This window comes from Babylonia areolata, chromosome 19 (assembly GCF_041734735.1).
Source record: "Babylonia areolata isolate BAREFJ2019XMU chromosome 19, ASM4173473v1, whole genome shotgun sequence".
Classification (NCBI taxonomy): Eukaryota; Metazoa; Mollusca; class Gastropoda; order Neogastropoda; family Buccinidae; genus Babylonia; species Babylonia areolata.
In genome coordinates this window covers 43754722-43778429 of record NC_134894.1, presented here as the reverse complement: position 1 = coordinate 43778429, position 23708 = coordinate 43754722, and the positions used below count along the sequence as shown (strand labels likewise).

General features: G+C 38.5%; 1 protein-coding gene across 1 annotated transcript; it reads left to right on the top strand.

Annotated features, from left to right (window-relative positions):
• Positions 1–3675: 3675 nt before the first annotated feature.
• LOC143293741 (spermine oxidase-like) lies at positions 3676–21188 on the top strand. The gene is made up of 5 exons (XM_076604949.1): positions 3676–4090; positions 5849–6751; positions 8996–9122; positions 12698–12815; positions 13409–21188. Exons 1-5 carry the CDS (start codon positions 3916–3918, stop codon positions 13592–13594), a joined length of 1509 nt encoding a protein of 502 aa, XP_076461064.1. The 5' UTR covers positions 3676–3915; the 3' UTR covers positions 13595–21188.
• The last annotated feature ends 2520 nt before the right edge of the window (positions 21189–23708 follow it).

Here is a 23708-nt window from a genome sequence, read left to right as displayed (position 1 = left end):
GAACATAATTGTAATCTGTATGCCACTGTTTTGTAAAAATTGTAAAATAAAATTTTCGATAGAAAAGGTAAAAGGGGTAAAAAATCGGGTCATTCTCCCTTTCAAACCACACCACCACCATCCATCTACCCACTCCCACTCTCTCTACTCTCCCATCACACACACTCACATTGCCATGGGTCTGGGGCAACAGCACTATTTGAGTTATGACAAGTATTTTTTAAAGAGATAAGTTTTAAGATATACTTTAAAGGTAGACAGATGAGTTGTTTGTCTGAGAGCAATAGGCAAAGAATTCCAAGTTGTTGGGCTGAAGTCGGAAAATGACCTCTTTCCACAGGAGTTAAGGAAGTATCGGGGAACAGTTGGCTGGAAGGAATCAAGAGATCTCAATGTTCTGTTTGGCAAGTACGGGTTAACAAAGTCAGAAAGATATGAGGGTGTGGTATCACAATTCAGGCACTGAAAGCATGGGCAGGCAACTTTATTTTCAGGACGAGTCGAGCTGCACTATTCTATATTTTCTGGAGCTTGTAGAGTTTATCATTGGGAAGGCCAGCAAAGAGAGAATTACAATAATCTAGGCGGGATAAAATTAAGGCAACAGCAAGTTTGTTGGCAGCATCAATAGACGGGAAGGGACAGATTTTACTAATCTTACAAGTTGAAAGTAAAGAACTTTACACAGGTGGTTCACATGGGTTTCCATCGTGAGGGATGAATCGAGGTAAAAACCAAGACTGCGGACAGAACTAGAAAAAGAAATTTCTATGCCAGAACAAACAACAGACGTTGTATTTATCTGCTTGAGCTTATTTTTATTACCAGTCAACATGAGTTCTGTTTTGTCATCATTCACTTTTAGTTTGTTTTATTTCATCCACTTTGCCACATTTTCTATACCAGTTTTAAATTTAGAAGCTAAACATGGGATTTCAGAGGGAATAGTAGAATCATGCAGTTGAGAATCATCAGCAAACAGATGATAGTGAGGTACAGACTGTTGGATGATCAAACTTTTGAAACTCATGTTCATGTGAACATACGTGCTGGGGTTGGGTTTGAAGGGTGTATGTTAGTTCTCAAGTGGAGCACCTGTGTAGTTGCAGATCTAATTATTATCGGCTGTGATATCATGTTACTTACGGCTAAAATGATATTGCTAATTCTACCGATTTACCATTTGGGCATAAAATCCATTTTCCGTGACGAAAATATTTTGTACAACAATTCTTAAAAGCTGTTTCGTTTTAAATCAAGCAGCATTGCAATAACTGATTCGCCATTATCACAGTATTATATTAATATCGACTGTGTCATAGTCTCCTAATTTCTAGGATAATTTTCTAAGATCAGCAGCTAGTTCAAAACACTGTTTAAGTCTTGATCCGGCTATGGCGGATCTACTGACATATCAAGGTGGGTGACCGACAATGGATATTTGTAAACAGAAAGAAATGTAGGCATCTCTTCTGACTGCAAAACCCGGCCAAGGCATGATTCTTACAGTAACTACAAGATATTATAACCAATAGATTTAACACGGTTCATACACGTTTACCAACACGCTAGCTTACAACACATTTTGTTGAAGTAATTTGTCAACCTATTGTCGATTTCATTGTTAACAACGAACAATAAATTGGCAAAACAGGCTTACCAGAACTGACAGAAGCAGACGACCAAGCTGGTAATGATTTCGTTTCGTGTACCAATTTTGACTTCAATGTAAGAGTAGTTTCCGAGTTTCAGCCGCCTCCAGCTGCCAATGAAATATTGGTAAAGCTACTCTCCAGAGTACCACGCTTACACACACACACACACACACACACACACCCACACACACACACACATATATATATATATATATATATATCAATTAATCTGTTCTTTAATCCATTTTCTTTTCTTCCACATCAAAATCAATGACCAAACTATTTTTTTAAGCAAAACAAAGGGCAAAGTTAAAGCCAAAGAGATAAAGAAAGAAAATGGTGCGTGTTTGAATTATATGGGGAGACAAATTGCAAATGATATATTTGAATTGTATTGTATTGCTGCATAATATTATTTTCTTGTCATGAATAATTTCCCTAACAGCGTGAAATTCGTGTTGCTCTGCCTGATGAGAGAGCATCGCCGGGATAATGTGGAGCAATCTCAGCGTTTGTTCATTTGTTTGTTTGCATGTAAGAACTCGCACGTGCGCGAGCCGCGCGCACATACGTGTATATAAACTAAGAAAGAGAGAGAGAGAAATCGGAGAAAGAGAGACTGAGAGAGAGAGAGAGAAAGATCATAGTCGCATGTGTGTGTGTATGTATGTATGTGTGTGTGTGTGTGTGTGTGTGTGTGTGTGTGTGAGCCGGTACGCGCGCGCGCACGTACTCGTCTGCAGTAATGTTTCTGTATCTCGGGATATCTTATATTCTATATTTCCCCTTTGATGTTATTTCGCTGCTAACTTTTTGTCTGATGACTTTTCTGTCTTGACATTTTCATAGGTTCATTTCCTTGAACGCTTTTCCTGTAACCATCCCCAGAGAATGAAGAATGTACTGTGGGAATCAGTAGGGCATGAGATGGAAGGACGGACAGATACAGACGACCGGGAAAGACAGAGAGAGAGAGAAAAAAGAAAAAGAAAAAGAAAAAAAAGAGAGAGACAGAGAAACAGAGACAGAAATACAGAGACACACACAGAGAGACAGAGACAGACAAAGAGGTAGACAGAATGAATCAGTATAAGGACAACGAATAAATTAATCAGTCATGCCTTCATTTTCGACCGACGGCATAGGTGTACATTGTTATGGATAGAATGACGTGGTTTGGAAGGGGGGGGAAGACAGCCCCACATGGTGAACATAAACAGACAGAGTCAGACAGACAGACATACAGAGACAAGGAGACAGATTCAAATGGAGAAAGTCGACAATGATTGATATCCTTTAACGTTTTTTTAAAAAAAAAAAAAAAAAAAATCTGAATCAAGAATAGAAGCCTGTTTATTGTTGGTTTTCCAATGCCGAAACCTGGTCACTCCAATCTCGCTTCGCCTCAGCTCTAACATAGACCGGCCAAGCACCTGTCCATTGTAGATCTGTCAGTGAACTGCCAGTGCCAGAGAAGCGTCTGCAGGTCAGGTGGGTGGTGGAGTGGGAGGAGGGCGCTGGCGTCTTGCTTGCTATGTGGGGCAGCGCTGGAAACAAAACAGTCAAGAAAAACGTTGTGTGGGATTTGCATCTCTGCTGTACACAGTGCGCATATCGAGTGATACCAAACTTGCCAGGCCCAGTTTTGGCAGTCTGTTTTCTCAGTTGATCTGTATAACTGTTTTCGCTTCTTTTTCAGTGGTTTTCTGAAATCAGTCCGACTGTGGCGGGACGCGGTGGGTTGTAGGGGGATGGGAATAGGTTGAAGATGATTCGTTCGCCGAAACATTGCCACTGTTCAGTCAGAATCTGAGAGTGTGTAGCATTCCTTGGGTCTTCGGTTTCAACTGAGTGTCAGTGGGTGAAACGCATCGCATGTCATTGCCATAGTAGAGCGCACAACACACACACACACACACACACACGTAGCACATCACAGCCTCCACTTCGCCGTGAGCACCAATCCTCGCTTTGCGACGCGGCCTCTTGACGTCACGGAGAGAGCGTTATAAGACTGTGTGCGTGTTGGAAACAGGCACAGGGAACAGCGCAGTAACATGAAACAAAGCTGTGCCTCGCACAGCAGTTACAGTCGGCTGTGTTTTCTGAAGTTATCTGATATCTGACCGTGTTTTTTTCAAACATACGCCACACACTGTGACAAGTTAACGTTCGTTTTCATTCAAGCTGTGAAATTTTGTGGTGGTTTTCACTCAGGACGTTACGAACGGGTGAACTACCTACAGCGAACAGCTTCACGATGGAAGACGACGAGAAACAGAATGGGCCAGTGGACGACCCCAAAATTTTGATTATTGGTGCCGGCATCGCTGGGGTTGCAGCTGGCAAAAGGCTGGTGGAGGAAGGATTTAACAACTTCAAAATATTTGAAGCTTCAGATCGCATTGGCGGTAGGATATGGAGCGTTGTCACGGGTGAGTTGTGCTTCAAAAAGTACTGGTTGTAATAGTCCTAGCAGTAGTATTGTTTCCTCAAGCCTAGCCGCTTTGTTCGCTACGAGGTGCCCAGAAAACAGGCACAAGATACAAATATCATTCCCCGTTATTGTTGCTACTTCCATTGCCGGCTGTTTGTTATGCGTTTACAAAGGAAATTGACAGTTATTGATCAAACCCTATGCTTACGTGAAAAGCCAGGCATGTTCACATTCATTCAGTAACACAACTTTTTACACATCCCACAACATTAATCAACTTCGTTGAAGGTTATAAAGGACACCTTGCTGCTCCAGATCCACACAACAAAACGGCAGGCAACAACTGACGCTGCTGGTGAAAACGGTTATGAAAGTAGCAAAGGACATAGTGTTGCCAGCACAACTGCACGTAGGCCTACGTCTTTGTCTCGTCATTCGTAAACCTGAAACCCGGCGACTTGACGTAGCTCGTATTGATTGGATCGACGGGAAAGTACAGCAACAAAGAGTGTTTCACCCACTTCTCTCTTGATTCTTTTTTTCATACGCCCTACATCTTATCTTATACCCATTCACTCATCATTTTTCTGTAAATATTTACATATTGGCTTTTAGCACAAGTTGTATTTTTTCAAACAAAACAGTAGTGGTAACAATCTTCATGTACAACACGAGCATTTTTTTGTATTTTTCACATTAATTTTACAGACCCCTTACCTTCCTCAGCAGCAGGGTTTTATGTTGCATCAGACTGGAGGAATTTATAACATTGATGTCGCGCAGAAATATGATACAATATAGACTTTGTAAAAATGATAGAATGGTGGAGACGGAGTGTCTATCGAAATCCTTGATGACAGATGGTGTCATGACTGAAGCAGTGATAGGGTATCATGACTTGTGATGCTGATAGATGTAGTGTGTGGTGACATTTGTCACGTAGACTGGAGAAAAAAGAAAGAAAAAAAAAACCACTGAGGAAAGCAAGCTTTCGTCAAAGGTTCTTTCAATACTACAAATCAGCAGTTATACCATTTGTTATACCTAGATATATTTTTTAAGTGCAAATGACCCCAGCCTTCACAGTTTATTAACTACCGTTGGGGGGCAGGTTGTTTAATGAACTGCACAGTAGACAAGATGCAAGTAGTGTGTGTGTGTGTGTGTGCACACAAAGAAAGGGAACTTAAGTTTCAGTGGTCTTACTGCGGTCATGTCTAAAGGCATTGATGAGTTCAGTCAACAGACAATAAAGATTCTGTGTCTGTCAGTGCCACTTTCACATTTTAAGAAAACTTTTTATTCCATTCCTTACCTCTCTTTTTCTTGGCCCGCATCAGAACGCAGTCTTTAAATTTGGGCAGTTTGAAAAGAAATGGCAAAAAGCATGTGATGAGTTAGTATAATACACATAAAAACTGTCAGTGCTGGACATATTTTATTCATCAGCTGATCCATTGAATGCAATCAGAAACACCAGTCTTGTGCCTTCTGCATATTTAAATCCTAAATCAAATGGTTTAAGTTAATAGTGTGTGAGAAAATATAACGGATGATCCGATTATATGCATTTTTTAATTAAAAAATGAATCTGATCCGTGTCATATGAATTTTTATACATGTGTGTGTAACAGTCACTGCGTCAATGTTTGTGCATGTGTTTGTGTGGGTGTGTGTTTGGGTACACAGTAATACTCTAACTAGCATTATGTTTGCAACAGAAATTAATATTGAAAACACACATTGTGATGGGCAGACGAAGAAGGCAACAAAGCAGAGATGGGTGCCAACTGGATCCATGGAGTAGAAAACAACCCCATCTACCAGATTGCAGAGGAGAACAACCTCCTGCAACTGCGCCACAAGGACAAGAGCCTGCGAAGCAAGGACGTGTTTGTCAGTGAGAGCGGCACAGTGGTCGCTGACAGACTGGTCAAAGAAGTGGACTTGATCTACGGTCTGCTAATCAACGAGTGTGAGTCTTTCTACACAGAAAATATGCCCACTCCTGAAGATGAGGATTCTGTGGGCAACTTCCTCCAGAGGAACTTTGATGAGAAGGTGTGCCGTTTCACCAACGGTGAGCGCCGCATTCGGGAACTGATCTTCGGGCAAAGGAAACTTTTGGAGTGTTGTATAAGTGGTTGTGACACTTTAGGTGAGGTGGCACTGCAGGACTTTGGCAGCTACGAGAGCCTGCCTGGCATTCACTATACCATTCCACCTGGCTTCAACACCATCCTAGACATTCTGTGCAAAGACATCCCCAAAGACAACATTGTGTTCAACTCCCCAGTGCGTTGCATCAACTGGGACCAGGGGCCCCAAGCGAGGTACCCGGTGTGTGTGGAGTTGGAGAGTGGAGAGAAGCACTATGCAGACCATGTGATTGTGACGGTGTCTCTGGGTGTTCTCCAGGCAGCGTGTGATAGGATGTTCACTCCGGCCCTGCCCCCGGAGAAAGTTCAGGCCATCACAGGGCTGGGCTTTGGGGTCGTGGACAAAGTGTTCTTGGAGTTTGACCGGCCCATTGTGGATGCGGACGTGTTCCGTCTCAACATTCTGTGGGAGGATGACTGCCCTCCAGAGGTGGATTTACGCCATTCTTGGTATCGCAAGATCTACTCGTTTGAGGTTGTGCATGAACATATTCTTGTGGGTAAGTGAAGGACTTTTTTTATGCATTATATTATAATGCATTTGTGGAGTTAATTGCATTCCAAATATATAGTCTGTTTAAGTGTCTTGTACATTTTTTCAATATTTATATTATATATTACATGTACTCCGTTTGATTTAGTGATTTCTCCCATTGACTTGATTTTAAGCTAATGAGCAATGGGGATTATAGTTTTAATACAAAATTGGTGAAAATTAAGTGGTTTGAAGGTTAATTCCACAATAGATTGTCTTTTCTATCTTTTGGAACATCAGGTCCTCATGGTTAACAAACTCAACACACACACACGCGTGCACACACACACACACACACACACACACACACACACACACACACACACACACACACCACACACACACACACACACACACACACATCAAGTTGCGCTGTCAGTTCCAGTTTAATTCATGAAATTAATTATGTGGGGAAAAAGAAAAAAAGCCTTCTCAAGTTCTTTTCAGTTTCAAATTCAGTGACATGTTGATGTACATACTAACCTACTTTCTGGGTTTAATGATATATTCCCAAATGGGAAAAAAAACCCAAAAAAAACAACAACAAAAACACATGAAAATTGAAATGGGTTAAATTCCAATGTGTAAAGATGTAAAATTATTTCTCAAAATATTACAAAACTACTTTAATACTAAATAGGCCAACAATTTTCTGTGTTTTGAGGCTTCTTGAAGTTCTTCAAGTTAATCTGAAGTGAATGATATTCATGTAGACACACAAAAAAGTTCATGGGTTGACTTTGGCAGTGTATGTATCCATTTAATCATTAATCCTTTGAATGTTTAAGAGAAAAAAAATCAAACCCAGACAAAACTGCAGAAAAACACTAGAATGTAAATTCTATCACTTGAACTCAAAGGGGGAAAATGGGTATAATTAAAAATCAGTGTTCATATTATACAAGAGGACTTGTAATGTATTTGAATCTCTTTTGTTTAAGCATCCTGTTTTATCAGTAGATTGTCCAGTTGTCAGAATAGTTACACAAACTGAAGACATGTTTTGAACTTGTCAAACAGTGCAAACCATACAATAGCAGCTTTTTTGGGGGGATCCGCTGAGTGATATAATTTCCTCAGTAGGTTGATATATATATATATAGATAGATATAGATATGAATTATTTAGCCCTCACTGTCTGGACTAGTTGGGGTTATTTTCAAGCTTCAGTATCACATGGCTACTAATTACGTGATTTTCACACAGTTGATGATCTCACATAATCATATTAATTATTATCTGGATAGATCTATGTACATGGTCTTGTGAATATTTCTGTGGTGATTGTTGTTCTAAATATAATTTTAAATGTTTATTTTATTTTTAGCACACCAACTGATTAATGACCCAGTAAATTTTTAACAACATAATTACTGAACAATACTCAATAGGGAACAGTGGCTTAGAATCAAGTTCCTATTTTTTTTTTAGCACTAGCAGAGCTCGTGAATTACTTGAAACTGAAAATTCATACTGTATATTTCAAGTTTGGAAAAACTGGAAAGAGTGGAGTTTATGAAAACTAAAGTCAACAAAAAATGTGGGTCATTTAATTCTTGGTAGTTAAGTTGATTCATTGAGTATTTAGACAGTGTATTTTGACATACAACTACATTTATTTTATTTATTTATTTATTTATTTTACTACATTAATTGGGTAAAATACTGCACTATCAATCTGTGATACACGCATACACACCACTTACACAGGTTACACACACACACACACACACACACACACACACACACACGTACACATATACACACTTACAGAACTTTATATTGTTGATGTTATATTACTTTTAACGCAGATGAGTGCAGATGTTTATAGGTGCACAATGTCATAAACTTCAGAAAGTCTAATTATGTAACTTATATTGCTGTATAATTTTTTTTAATTGCTGAAAAAAAAAGAAAGAATGTAGTTCATTGATTGTACATTTTTGTACAAGAACAGTAGTGCATTGCTGAAAAAAAAAATGCTGTTTCCAATTTGAGTCCAGATGGCTTTGCAAAAATGTATCACAAACAAAAAAAACAAAAAAAAGAAAGAAATAATACACTTCAGTACAGAGTATAAGTTGCATATATATATATATATATATATATATATATATATATATACATTTCTAGTCCGTCACATTTATAGTATGCAGTTTTTTCTAACATACTATGTGCATAGATTTACAATGTGTGTCTTGATTTTCAGGTTGGTTGTCTGGCAAAGAGGCCTTGTTCATGGAATCACTCACAGAGGAGCAGATCGGCGAAGACTGCATCATGGTGCTGAAAAGGATACTGAAAAAGGACATTCCAGCCCCTGTCAGGGTGCTTAGGTAATCAAAACATTTGTTTTTATTATCTATAATGATATACTTGCACTGTAGTTGTATACCAATGTATTTATTAAACAAAACAAAAAGTTCAAAAATGGAAGGGCTGACATTGCACTGAGGTCTCTTTTTTTCTGTAGTTGAAGAAGTGAAGCAGAAAATTATTGTAATTATTGATGATGATTATGATAAAAATCAGAATTATAAACACTTCAGTCACCAGTCAGTGTAGATAATGCTTAATACTAATAGCCATTTTAGAGATGCACAGTGTATATATATATATGTAACAATTTAAGCAAGACAAGGTGTTGGCACAAAGTCAAACCAAGAGAATCCTCCGAATTGTGAGCCTTACTAAGTTAGTGGTATTACTCCTGACTGTGTGGCAAGTGTGCTGGCATGAGAGGGAAAGAAGGCCAAAGGCCAAAGGGGGTAATCATCTGTGAAGTGATTTCCAAGCCCCTGGATCCAGGGCAGAGGAAGCAGTGCATTATGGAAGAGGGCTAGGTGAGAAGACAGAAGTACTAGGAGAGAGAGAGAGCACTTGTCAGTTCAGAGGAAGGGCTGACAGCCTAGGGGAGGGTGGGGTTGGGAGGAGATCAGCCCTTAGACCAACAGGAAGGTTACTCAGAACCAACAAGGGTAGGACCTGAAGGTCTGGAACTCCCAAGCTGGAGGGTGTTAGATATCTTTACTGTTAAGGAGTGGGAGTGCTGTATAATTTGGGTGAATTTTTTTTGTTTCCTTTTCCCCCATCACTCCCTTAGCTGATCTTCTTCTTCTGCGTTTGTGGGCTGCAACTCCCACGTTCACTCGTATATACGCGAGTGGGTTTTTACGTGTATGACCGTTTTTAACCCGCCATATAGGCAGCCATACTCCACTTTCGGGGGTGTGCATGCTGGGTATGTTCTTGTTTCCATAACCCACCGAATGCTTACATGGATTACAGGATCTTTAATGTGCGTATTTGATGTTCTGCTTACGTATACACACAAAGGGGGTTCGGGCACTGGCAGGTCTGCACATATGTTGACCTGGGAGATCATAAAAATCTCCATATTTTACCCACCAGGCGCTGTCACCGTGATTCGAACCCCGGACCCTCAGAATGAAAGTCCAACGCTTTAACCATTCACCTGTAGCGCCTGTCTCTTAGCTGATCAGTCAGTGACTTCTTGCTGTGGGACCATCTGATGTCTTTGAATGGAAATTTGTGTAAACTAGTTGTTTGTAATTTAAAATTGGTATGCTTGTTGCCATTGTGAGGCTGAAAATAGTCTGTTTCTTAATGGTCCAGTGCAGTTATCTCAGCCTTGCCATTCACAGCTCTTATCAATGCCTCTTTCAGTCTGTTTCACATGCCAGCACTCTGTCTTCATTTAGCCACCGGTATCGGTCACTCAGACCACCAGCTATGAAAAGCCTATGTACTTTTTGGGTAGGGGCCTTTGGGTGACACCGTTAACGTACAACGGGTAGGAACTTCAGTCCCCTCTCTGTTACACTTGATGTTGCTGTTATAAATACTTATACACAACAAGTTATATTGTTGGAGACTCCTGAACTGTCATGTTTGTCAACCTCCTTCAACTAGATTTCAAGAGGATTTTGTCTCATTGATGGCATCATTTTCATGAATAATAACTGACGGTAAACAGAGTAAAATGAAGAGTCTGGGTCTCGTATTTTATTCAGAGTAAATCTTAATTTCTTCTTATCTGTGTTATTAAGGCATAGAAAAAAAATTAGAACTTTAAGTTCAAGCAGTGTACTGTAATTCTGGTTGCATAGGCAACAGTGGAACTTTCTATTGAGACAGAACTTTCAGTTGGTTGGATTGTGAAAGACCACAGAATGTCAGATGTTTTCTTTCCCAGTTTTGTGATTTGTGACCACTATGCTTTGGACTCTGTGAGTCTGGCACTTCAAGATCCTTGCAGATAGTGAAAGATAGGTTGAGAGAAATTGTTAGAGTTAAGAAAAAAGACAAAACAAATATAAGGTTGTTGAAACATAATGTGACTGAAGACTGAAAACAACAGCAAAACAAAATTACTCAGATTTCTCAAGTGTTTATTTTTTGGGTATTGGGTATAGTACTGGTGTGTGTGTGTGTGTGTGTGTGTGTGTGTGTATGTGTTTCTTGACTGATATAAAGCCCATCCATGAACATGTTCAAAGTATCGAAAAAGTTCCTTGAAAAAAGATTGTTCTTGGAGTTTGATTCATAATCATTACACATCTATAATCATTCCAAATATATGAATATATATATATATATATATATATATATATATATATATGTATCCATAAAGAAGGTTAATTTCTTTGAGTTTCACTAAAAAGTATGACAGGGCAAGAAACAAGGTAAAACAACCAGGAAACAAAGACAAACAAGAAAAAAATAGAGACAGAGAGGTGTTGAGGAGACAAGATATATATATATATATATATATAACTGTGGCTAGCATGATTCATCAGAAATATCTGCAAGGTATTTTTCACCAAGAGCCGTCATATTTTTTCTATGGCCATACTCATGCAGAGTCATTATCATCATGATTAAGTCTTATTTTTCATGGTGAGTGCATCGACCGCACAGTCTCTCGTTACCCATAGATCAGGGCTCAAGGTTAGTACAGTGATCTCTGGATTTTTTTAGCACAAGCAAGGAGTGACGCGCCCCTTAACAGCTGCTGGGCACACAGAAGTGTAGAGTGTGGGAAGTGAGTGGTCCTTTTGGGGGTGGGGGGGGGGAGAGGGGGGGGGGGGGGGGCACTTCAATTTGATGTCATGAAGTGGCCCTCTCTTCACCTTTGTACCCTCTCTGTGTGATTGCCTTATCAGCTGGGCGCACAGTGCGCCTGTCAGCCTGCTGGGGGAGTGGTACTACTTTGAACAGTGCTTTTTTTTTCTTTTCCTTTTTCTTTAAAAAAAAAAAAAATTTTTTTTTTTTTTTTTTTTTTAGAGGGTCTCTTTCATATTGTTAGTGTTGCATGCGTCATTCTGTGTGACACTTAGAAAACTGATCTTTTGTCACTTAGAAAACTGATCTTTTGTGTTCATGTGGATTTATATTCCCTTTGCTGTTAGGGAAATTGACAGCAGTTTATATCGTAATCTGTGTTCAGATGCCATAAACACGTGTTTAGTGAGATATTGTCATGCAGTTTTGAAGCATTTTCAGAATTTTTATTTTAAAAGAAATTTAGGCCGCATGTCATACTTCTGGTAACCATTTCTGGAGAATGACCCACAAGAAGTGTATACATATATAATAAAAATGCTGATCTTAAACCTGATTGTACATGGAATCATGGCAGTGGGTGATTTCTACAATGGTTACATAAAATTAAGAAGGGTATTTATAAATATAATAGCAAACACAGTAACCTTTAACCTGATTTTACATAGAATTGTGGTTGTGAAAAGTGTTGACTTAAAAGAGATGTGATCTGTGTCTAAGGACCAAGAAGGTATGAGAAACAAACAGATCTCGAACCTGATTTTACACAGGATTACAGAGCTTTGTGAAAGATGATAACTAGAGAGACACACACTGTGTGTTTCAGGACCAAGTGGGGCACCAACCGCCTGACGCGTGGTTCCTATTCCTTCATCAAGGTGGGCTCCAGTCAGCAGGACGTGGTGGAGCTCAGCAAACCCTTGAAGAGCAAAGGACAGACCAAGGTAACACAGGACACACATGTAGTGTGCTTCATGAAGCTCTGTACCCCCTTTTAAAGGTGAAGATTAAAAGTTCCATAGCCTATTACGGCCATTGGGGCGGTGAATTTATGTCCACTCTGTCTAGGGCTCGGCACAGGAAGGCAGAGCCCAGTCCTTTCTTGTATTCCCTTTTACTGAGATCCTGTCTTTTCCAGTCCATCATCTTTGTGTATAAACACTATCAATTCTTGGGTTTTGTCATGATCTCTGAGATAATGAGGATTTGAAGTTTGCCTGCTTGTGCATTGAATTGTCACCTTCCCCCTTGTTGAGTTTGTTGAGCACTGGTTTCTGTTTGATTTAGTTAAAGTAATATTGACATATATTGTTTGACCGCATAAAACAACATGTGTGCAACATATTCTGAATGAAAAATAATGTTTTTTGGGGTTTTTTTTCTCTTCTGAGAATTCAGTTTCTGTCAAAAAGAAGTTTTTCTCTTTATATATATATATATATATATATATATATATATATATATACAAGTGTGTGTTAAACTGAGAATCAATTTGAATTAAAAACATGCTTTCTTTTGTTTGTGTGTGTGTTTACAGCCCAGTCTGTTGTTTGGAGGGGAGGCCACTCACGCGTCCTTCTACTCGACAACGCATGGGGCGTTGCTGACAGGGTACCGTGAAGCCAACCGCCTGGTGAAGCTGTACCACCCTTCCAGGTGTGAAGTCGACTCTGATGAGGACAGCGACGATAACGAGGACACAGGCATCAAGATCTCTTTCTAGCTTGAGAGTCCATGGCTGTGAATGAGGAGGAGAGTCATACTGCCATCGACTGACTGTTGTTGAATCGTTGCCTTGTTCCTTGGGAGTCGCTGGATGTGTGAGTGGAAGAGTCGGGGTGCGTAAGTGTGTGAGCTCAAAAGCGTTCATGTACCGGTAATATTCATCAGATGTGATGAATGGCCACTAAATTTGTTTTGGTGATATTGATGTAGATGGTATGAGATAATGTTATCACTGCTAATGTTTCACTGCATGTCTGTAAAGTGAGGTGCTGTGTGTGTTTGTGTACATGTACAACTGTTTGAAGTGCTTGTGAACAGGGGTCGACTTGGTGTTGATGTTATTTTGACAAAGTTGGCGCCTCATCGTTCAATTTGAAGTATTCAATGAGGATGACACAATAGCTGATGGCTTGACAAAATTTTCTACTATTAATAAAAGTATTATTAACCAGATTTTGGTAACAGAAGACAAATTTTATATCAGTTTTAATGCTATTTTTTATTTGTATGCATTCTTTACCAGTTACATAGATAAATTATATCATTTATTTGTATGCATTCTTTACCAACCCTGATTACTGTGTGTACATGGATGTCTATATATTCCTTTTGCTAGGGTACTATGTGCATGTAAACATGTCTGTAGTTCTTTTGCTTAGATACCAACCTGGCTGATGATGAAATAATACAGCCAATTCAAAAGTTCAAGATGCAGGACAAGAAATAAAATGAAATGAAAAAAGTGAAATAAATCACCAAATGCATCATACTCACACTATGCACAAAGGAGTAAATGAGTTGTTTTTTTGTTGTTGTTGTTTTTTTTCTTCTTTTTTTTCATTAAAAAAATGTCATGTAAATAGTATCTTTAACATGTATGTGAATCAAAACAGATTAGGAAATGACAAAATTGGTAAATCACTAAATGTTAAAAAAACATCAATACATATATAACCATCAGAACTTCATGTGTGTAAGAGAGTGTGTTAAAAACTGGATCATTTTGCATTATCATTTTAATGAATGAAATCCATGTTTCATTTTATCATTTTTAATGTTATGATTGCACAAGTTGCCATATTGGAGACTATGTAGTCAATCATGACCAGACCTGTTAAATCAACTAATCTTGTATGTGCATGTAGCAGTTGTAAATGAGTGAATCTTCATTGTTTGAATTCTATTTGTGTGTGTGTGTGTGTGTGTGCGTGCAAGCATGCACATATTCATGTTTATGTTTGTGATGCTCTTAAAGTTTTTCCAGTATATTTACCATAATGATTTTAAAAGTTTCTTTGGGCTTGTTATAATATTCAAACTTATAAACATTCTGTATTTTGATAATTCCTCAAACTGCTCGTATAATCTTACCGGTCCGGATAGTGATTGATTCCGTTACTGGGTTTAGCTTGTGAGTTTTGATGGACAAAGAACATGAATAATGGAAAAATCTGATTGTTTGATGATACTTTGTGCATTCTTTTTTGTGCGTTTAAAGAAGTTATGACGGTGTTGACCTTTGCTAAACACTAGTTTTGTATCAAGTGATGTTTTACAGGCCAAAGAAGTGTTTGGCTGCTACGTATTTATTAGCACTTTGGGCATGAACACACTGATTGTGATGGTACTCTTTCACAACCTCTTAAATGTTTTATGTTTAGTCCAGAAGGTAAGTTTTTTTGTTTTTTTGGCATCAAAGTTTGGGGTGTTTATGTTCTGTGCTTGAATGTTAGACTCAGAACATAATTTTCGGGTATGTTTGCTGTGAAAGAAAACAACCAAATGGTTTAGTATCATACTTCTTTTTGTGTGTGTGTGTGTGTGTCGTGAATGAACTCTCTGTAGTGTAAGTACATCTTACAGCACATAAATCTCCGAATATGTTTTGGTTGATTCAGATGTCCATCATTTTCAGTGTTTTCAGTGAAGTGTTTCAAGCAATGTTGCATTGCAGAGAGCTCCTTTCTCTTGTTTCTTTGAGTATTTGGGAATGAAAATGGCTTGCCATCTTATTTATTTATTGATTATTTTTATCTGTACTCTTTTGATGATTAATTTTCATCTTGGAAAATGGGCTGTTACATTTTAAACTGATCTGGTTTGGGGCAGCATTGCTAAGCTGATGTTATCCACATGTTAATCTAATCACTGACACATAGGTAGCTGGTGCTCATATCACTCTTTATACTGAACTTATGTTTTGCTATGAATTTCATTTGAAAACGCCCCAGTAAAGCTATTTTAAATTGGTTTTTCACTAAAATGTGATTAAAAGATACGTCCCAAATATAGGGTAGCAATCAACTTGTTTTTAATTTGAGAATCTTCGTTTTTGTGTAAATTCTACCAAAGTTTGGTTGCGAGTTTGTGTGCAGTGATGGGCTTTGTGGTTTGTTCAGTCCAATGTGATCATGAACGTGTGTGCTTCATTGAAAACTGGTCATCTTAACATGTCAACAGACACGCACTGCAGAGTTACTATTTCAGGAGTCAGTCATTTGCTAGCAAGATGAAAGAGAGACGGCAGAAAATAGTCTGTAAGTTAAGTGGATTTATGAACTGCATTTGAATGAGTGCTGAACATTTCTGTCTTGTGTGTGTGTGTGTTAAATGGCCCGTGTGTTTTGTGAACAATCTGTCTTAAGCAAAGGAAACATAAGTAAGGAGACTGGCAGAAAGTCAGAGAAAAAGTGGGAGGGTTGATTGTGTTCAGGATTGAAAGGGTGCAGACATGTTTTTGTTTTTTTTCCTGTTTGACGGATGTAGTGTGTGTTATCGAGCATGCAGTGTTTTTGATTTGTTAATTGAATGGTCTCTGTGTGACTTGTGTATAAGTTGTGCATGAAGTGTAATGTTCAGGGTTCTGGAGATGTGTTTGGCTTCTTTTCTGCGTCCCCGTTTTTCTTCTGTCCTTTTTGATTTCATTTTTTGATCCGATGTGAGAACTGTTTGGAGTGTGACAGCTGTCAGGTGCATCAGAAATGTATGTAAACAGAATATGTGTGTATGCGTTTTATCTGTATTTGTTAACTAGCACTGGGTATTTGTTTAAATGTCCGGAAAGTTATTTGCCATGTTATGATGCATTGTCTGCAAAGGTTCTGATAGCCTCTGACGGAGAGTTTGGTGTGACTATAATGTAATGCAAGTAGAGGGTGTTTCCCTTTCTCGCCTTTGTATTTCCCCATCTCTGTGTTTTTCAGTATTTACTGAAAATTATGCCGCAGATGTGAAAGTGTGTTGTTTCTTGTTTAACACCTTGACTGTTCCATATTTCTGTTTTCTGGAAACAGCCAGAAGACACTGGGGTGGGTGTAGTGACTGCCATTTCTGTTGGACAAAATCAGTTCCCATTATTCAGCCATCAAGCTTGATTAAATATGCTCAAGTTTGTGGTTGGGAATAATTTTTTTTACCATTTTAGCCTGCCAGAGAATTGTGTGTTTTGCCAGTTACACCGATTAATGTAACAGAGTGATATTCACTTTATGAATCTGTCTCATTCTGAATAAGAATGAACATAATAATCCGTCTCAGGCCTGGCCCCTATTGTTCTCCAGTAATGGCCAGTAATAAAGATATCACTGCAGCATGTGTCCATGCATACCTTGGTCACAAATATGGTAGCCATAGGTTTGCTGCACACACACCAGTCCATTGTGGGGTGAATGAGAGAGTGACAGACTGTAGTGGTGTGATTGACACAAAGAGCCCACCCCTCACCCCCTTGACCCCAATGCCATGACTGAGGAGTTTAAGGTGTTTATTCCAGACCAATGAAACAGTATACCTGTGTGATTTTTCAAACCAAGATCTCAGCAGGACAGTTTACATGCGTTTGCACATCCTATGTGTCGTCTTAGATCTCTGGTGTGATTGCTTGTGATTGTAGGAAAGGTGGTGTGCACTGAACATTCTCATGGCTTTGGTCAAGAGTGTGCAAAGTGAAAAGTGAAAGATCTTGTGGACACTCGGGTTACAGTAGATTTTGAAGCACTTGAAGAGCAAGAAATGACAAGGTATTTATCAGTCCTGAACGTTGTTTTAGACTGGCGTGTGTGGTGGAAAATGTTCACCTGTTGATGGAGAAATGATGTATGTGGGTGAGCTTGCAGCTGATGGGAATGTATGTTTCTGTAGCTTTCATAGTGATGACAGCATGATCTTTCTGATCAGCCAGCAGCAATACATACATAGGTAATGTTGGTGCAGTATACCTGACTGTAATGCACCCTGTACAATCCTGGTGCAGTACTCTTTGTCTGTAATGCTTTCTGTAAAATCTTACGTATGAATCATAGCTTGCTCCTTATGCTTGAGTATTGTGTGACACACAATCAGTTTCACAGTGTCTTCATCTTTCATCATTCATTCTAAGAATGTGATGCATGCCAGCATTTCTTAGTCTGCAGTCATGCACTCAGTACAATTTCATGTATGATCATTTACATTTTTTGTCCATATTAAACACCGCAACCTGAATCAGATCTAAGCTTCTTTGGCATTTTTGTGTTTGGTTTTTGATAGCTATGCAAAAATTGTCTTCTCATTAAAAAGGCTTAAAGTATACAAAGTTTTTAATTTTATATTGATACCTGGTGTATGCAGACACAATGAAATGAAAACAACACACTGTCTGTCCATGTCAGTGTGTGAAATTTGGTGTATACCGTAATTCTGTTTCATTGCATAAACCCCTCTCAACTATTATGTTGAAATGTGACCATACATAACAAATGGTAGCCAAAATGTACTTTGTCTGATATACTGATATTGATGGGGTTTATTGGTCATCTGACAGAATTCAGTGGCAATTGTCAAATGTTTGAAAAGAGTAAATGATGGAAAACATGTCATGGTGCCAGAATCACCGTTTGACTCTCGGGTGTCCTGTTCATGGTTGATACAGTGCAAGGGGGATAATTAGCCCTGCTGCCTTCTTATTTTCATCAGAGAAATTTACTCTGTTCCATACAGTGACTGAGCATGGTCCAGAAAAAAGTGAAAAGAATATTGTGTTCAAGGTTAGTGAGGTGTACAAATGCCACCTCACAATATTTAAAAAAAAAAAAGAAGTAAATAAATAAGAAATTTTGAAATTAACTGTTCACAACAGAAATTGGCCAAATGTGTCTTCATTTATGTTCCCATTTGATGTGTCCATGCATTCCATGATGTCCCTTAGGCATACTGATTGATGTGGTCATGACTCTGGTTTAACGTAGTGTTTATTGTTAGGCAGCTTACTGTAGGGGATGGGTGGGCATGATGGGAGGGAGGGGTGAATGAATTTTATTTACAGAGTGTAACAGAGTAGGCATACAGTGCTTTTTTTTTTTTTTTCATTTGGCCCTGGAGGGAGTGCTACCATGAGAAGGTTAAGCTTCCAAGGCCTGTATTCTTGATCAGTCATTAAAGACTGGAAACATGGCCATGAGATTTGTTCTCTTGTTCTTCTTTTTTCATGAATAAATATTCTTCAGTTTTCTCAGGGAAAATCATGTTTGATATGAAATGGAAGAGTGACACAAAAGGTATTTATTTGTCTGAGGAGCATGATCACTTGTACTGCACATAGACAACAGGTCGTGACACTGCACTTCACCGTGTTTTGAAGGTTCACATTAGTTTGTAGATTTCTGTGATACGCTTATATAAAGGCAAAAATAAAACTCGCCAAAGACCCGCATAAACAATATATGGTTACCTCAACTCTCAGTACACCCTGTGGCCAAGACTGGTCAGTCACACGCAAACTTGACAATGCATGTGAAGTGTAGTTATGCATATGTTTTGAGCATTTTAAGAATTCGTTGCTCACTGTTGTTTCCTTTGCAGAAGCCACTGTATACTATAAATCCCTGTTATCTGCATATTCTTCAGGAAATGTGGTTACTACCGCTGTGTTTAACAATGAAGGAAATGCGTAGCCAACTCTCACGTTGTGTGAGAAAAGTTTTTAGCCAGTTGTCTCCCTTGGACGTTGGTCGTGAGCAGTGCAGTGGTTTCTTTGGATCCAAACATTCAGCAGTAAGAGTAAATCCTTGAACATTTCCTGTATTAAGATAGAGACACTTCTCAGACCAGGTTATCTAACATAAAAGAGACAAGATTGTCTTTCACAATTGTAGAGAAAATGCGTCACAGTATCTATAAAATAATCGTTATTATCATCTCTTGTGCTGTGTGTATAAAAACAGATTTGTTCAAACTTTAAAATAATTTTTAAAAGCTTGTTTTAAAGGTGTGTGTGTGTGTTTTTTTGTTTTTTTTTTTTTTAATGAACTCTGAAAGTTTGTTGTTGTTTTTTTGTGTTTTTTTGTTTTTTTTTTTTGGGGGGGGGGGGATTGTGAGAATGATTGTCTGTACCTTGGGTAGTGGTATTTGAAAAAGAAAGAAAGAAAAAAAAAAAAAAAAAGACTTGGCAGCTGACAAAATTTCACAAGTGAACATTATTTGGAGAAATGATGAAAGCACTTGCGGGTCTCCCTAATGTCTTCATCTGCTTTCACAAATGACAAGACGTCAAATCCTGGATGAAGCTGTCATGATATGGCCCAGTGCTGTCAGCTGGACTGTAATCAACGATATAAGATGCAAAGGCTTGATTTTCTGTCCAGAGTTTTACTCACCTTGAGGATCTTGATAGATCTTGTGATAGAACCGGGTCCTAGTCCTTCACTAGGCATTGTGGACATTTTGGTGGGGTGAAGCACACCATTCATGCGTTTCCTCTCAAGCGCAGTGCATGGGTACACTCACATACATGCATTCTGGGTGTCTTTAGACAACAACAAAAATTTTCACATGTGTATGTGATTTTACTTTGTTTTATTAGCACATGCTTCAAACCAGATGCCTTGGGTTTCTTTCCTAATTTGTTTGTTTGGATATTTATGTATGTATGTATTTATTTATTTTACAAAGACAATGTGTCAGGTTGTAAACACATGAAAGTGCTGTTATTGTGCCTTTGTTTTTTTGTTTTTTTTTACTGGTCTGCAATGGTTAGCATCCGTTCTATCTGCTTTTTTTTGCTTTTTTTCGTTTTTTCTTTTTCTTTTGTGTGTGTGTGTGTGTGTGTGCTGGGGGGAGAGGGGGCAGGAGGAGGAGGAGGAGGAGCTTGTTTTGCTAAATGACTTGGATGTTAAAAAAAAAAAATCCAGGCATGCGGCACCAGTCAGCTACATGGATGCAAACAACAGTCACTGTCCAAACTCTTGTCAGTTCTCAGTTTGGTCAGTTACCTGCTTGGGGGGGGAGGTCAGAGCTGCTTTCTTCTTGTTTACACTTCAATTCCCTGTTTGGTCTCAGGGCGTGACTGTATATGAGAATAGTCATTTATCACTTTTGTGGGGTTTTTTTTTGTTTTGTTGTTTGTTTGTTTTGTTTTTATTTAATTTTATTTAACCAATTTATTTATTTTTAGAAATATATCTATAAATATGGAACCAGGCATTGAAAACAGTCGCGACAATCGAGTTGAGTGAACCTGTGCAACAGTTTATGTTATCCATAATAGAAAACTAGCAGAGAAATTAAAAAAATGACAGTATTCTGAGAATGATAGATATAGATATACAAAAGGGGGGGGAAAAGAGCAAAGGAAAAGGTGATAAAACAGAAGTGAAGTGTAGGATTTGTGCAGACACATGTAAAATAGAACACTTGACGATATTACTATTGGTTGTCCCCTCCGTTGTTTTGTGAATGTGTACGGTATGTTTTAATTTGCGACATAACATGGGATGCGAGTATGAAATTATTTGCTCATGTGTATGATTTTTTTTTTTTTTTTTTATTAAAATTGATATTATAATGATACATGATTATACTTGTTCATTATTATTTTGTCAGAAATATTGTTTCATGGCAGTTGTAGTTGTGAGTTGTCTGTTAATGCACCTTTGATTCTTTGATTTGGATGTTGGAAAGTTGAAATAAAGGATATTGTATCGTTCAACATGTTTTGGGTCAGATATGCTGTGTGTGAGTGTGTGTGTGTGTGTGTGTGTGTTGTCTGTCTGTATGCATGATGTGTGTGTGTATGTGTTTGTTAGCAACAGAATTGTAAACTGGAAAAGCACCTGTTGATGGAAAACATTACTATTTCATTGATACATCTGCAGGAAAACTTTAAAAAGTTCACCAGAAACTTAAAATAGTGCTTGAAAATGAATTTTAATCCTTAATTAATGTGTTTAGTAACGCATTATTAGTAGTGCACTTCATGTTTCAACACACAAAACACACACCCACAGGGAAAGTGCAATACTCTCAAACCATCCACTCCTCTGACATAGGGACCCACCCTCTTCCACCCCAGTTCCCTCCCCACACTTTTTTTTTTTACTCATTCTTACTTGTTGAAGGGGCAAGAGGCCCCTCGATGTATTCCCGGTGATGAGCCTCTCACCGTGAAACACGTGCTCCTTGACTGTTGGGATCTGCATGACGTTAGACACAGACATTACACGGCGGTTTCTTTGAAGACTTTGTTTCGTGATGTCCCTCCGTGGGCGCTGATGGACTTCTTAAAAGAAGTGAACATTTTTAACCAGATTTGAAGGTTTTAAACTATGGAAGTTTTTTTTTTTTTAAACTTTGGAGTGGAAAGTTTGAAGTGGTGACTCGATTTAATTGTTTGTTTTTTACTCTTGTAGTAGTTATTAACGCGGTGATAGCCTTGAGATGGCCTTAGTGGTCGGCGAGGCTCTAAGCACCATAATTTCATTTCATTTCATTTTATTTCCCTCCCACTATTTATATTATGTTCAGTGGGCATGACCCCTCCCAAGGTTCCCAGACGGACCTCCCACCCATACAGACATCCATGACACCCCCTGGAACCTTCACCGAACCAAGACACAAGCCCTGAACAACTTACAGAAGAGCGTCAGCGAATAAGGCGTTGTTAAGCACAGACAACATAATTATACTGCATGGCCCACCAAATATGAATATAATTTTCCATGGAAAACAAGGGTTGTTGGCTTCCAGTTTTGGAGGCATACACGGAACATGTCTTCCCAACCAGTTAAAAGGGGGGACACGGTTTATTCGAATTTGTTGGCGCGCCCAGTTCATTCAACTACTTTATTCATTCAGTGCTTCCAAAATAGCTGTTTGAAATTCACTACAGTTTCTTCAGTTATTGTCGCAATCAAGTGATTATGAAATTATAGCAATTTTGTTAGTTACGCAGTTCGATTGAGCCATATCGGGTGGATCTGGATGAGTGCATTACAATGAAGATATGTGCGTTTAAGCTGCTGACAGTGAAAATGAATAACTTCACTCGTCACAAACTGCCATAGAAAATTTGTTTGCTTTAACGTCATAACCAGAGCCTCTGCCATCACTACAGTGAGTTATGATGTTGCAGGGAGCCAGATTATAATGCAAAAAAAAAAAAAAAAAAAAAAGGAATGTTATCATGGAAAACCAACCGTGTAACAGATTTTGAAACTCTGACAAAAGACATTTAAAACAAGAGAGGCAAGGCCTTCAAGACTCACTTGTGATACACTTAAAAAAAAATCCAAGCTTTTTATGAATTGAGTATAATTTCAAAATGTAATGTTTAAGATGAGAAAGATCAGTTTAAAGCAAAGTAAGTCCCCTAGCATTAATTACAGAGTAATTTCCCTTGTTTACTATCTGCACCAAACGTTTGCAAAATAAATAAAACTTCCATGCTTAGCAAAAGAAGTTCCTGTTTGAACAAAAAATGATAATAATGACTGCTCTTGTTGTTGGGTCGAATATCAGATCAAAGTGCCAAGTGTAGGGAATACAAAAAATATAAATATAACAGTCAATGCAGTTTGCATATAATCAGGCTTCTTTTTTTTTTCTTCTTTTTTTTGTGCCCATCCCAGAGGAGCAATATTGTTTTAAACAAGATGACTGGAAAGAACTGAATTTTTCCTATTTTTATGCCTAATTTGGTGTCAACTGACAAAGTATTTGCAGAGAAAATGTCAATGTTAAAGTTTACCACGGACACACAGACACACACACACACACACACACACACACACACAAACACACACACACACACACACACACACACACACACACACACACACACAGACACCCGAACATCGGGT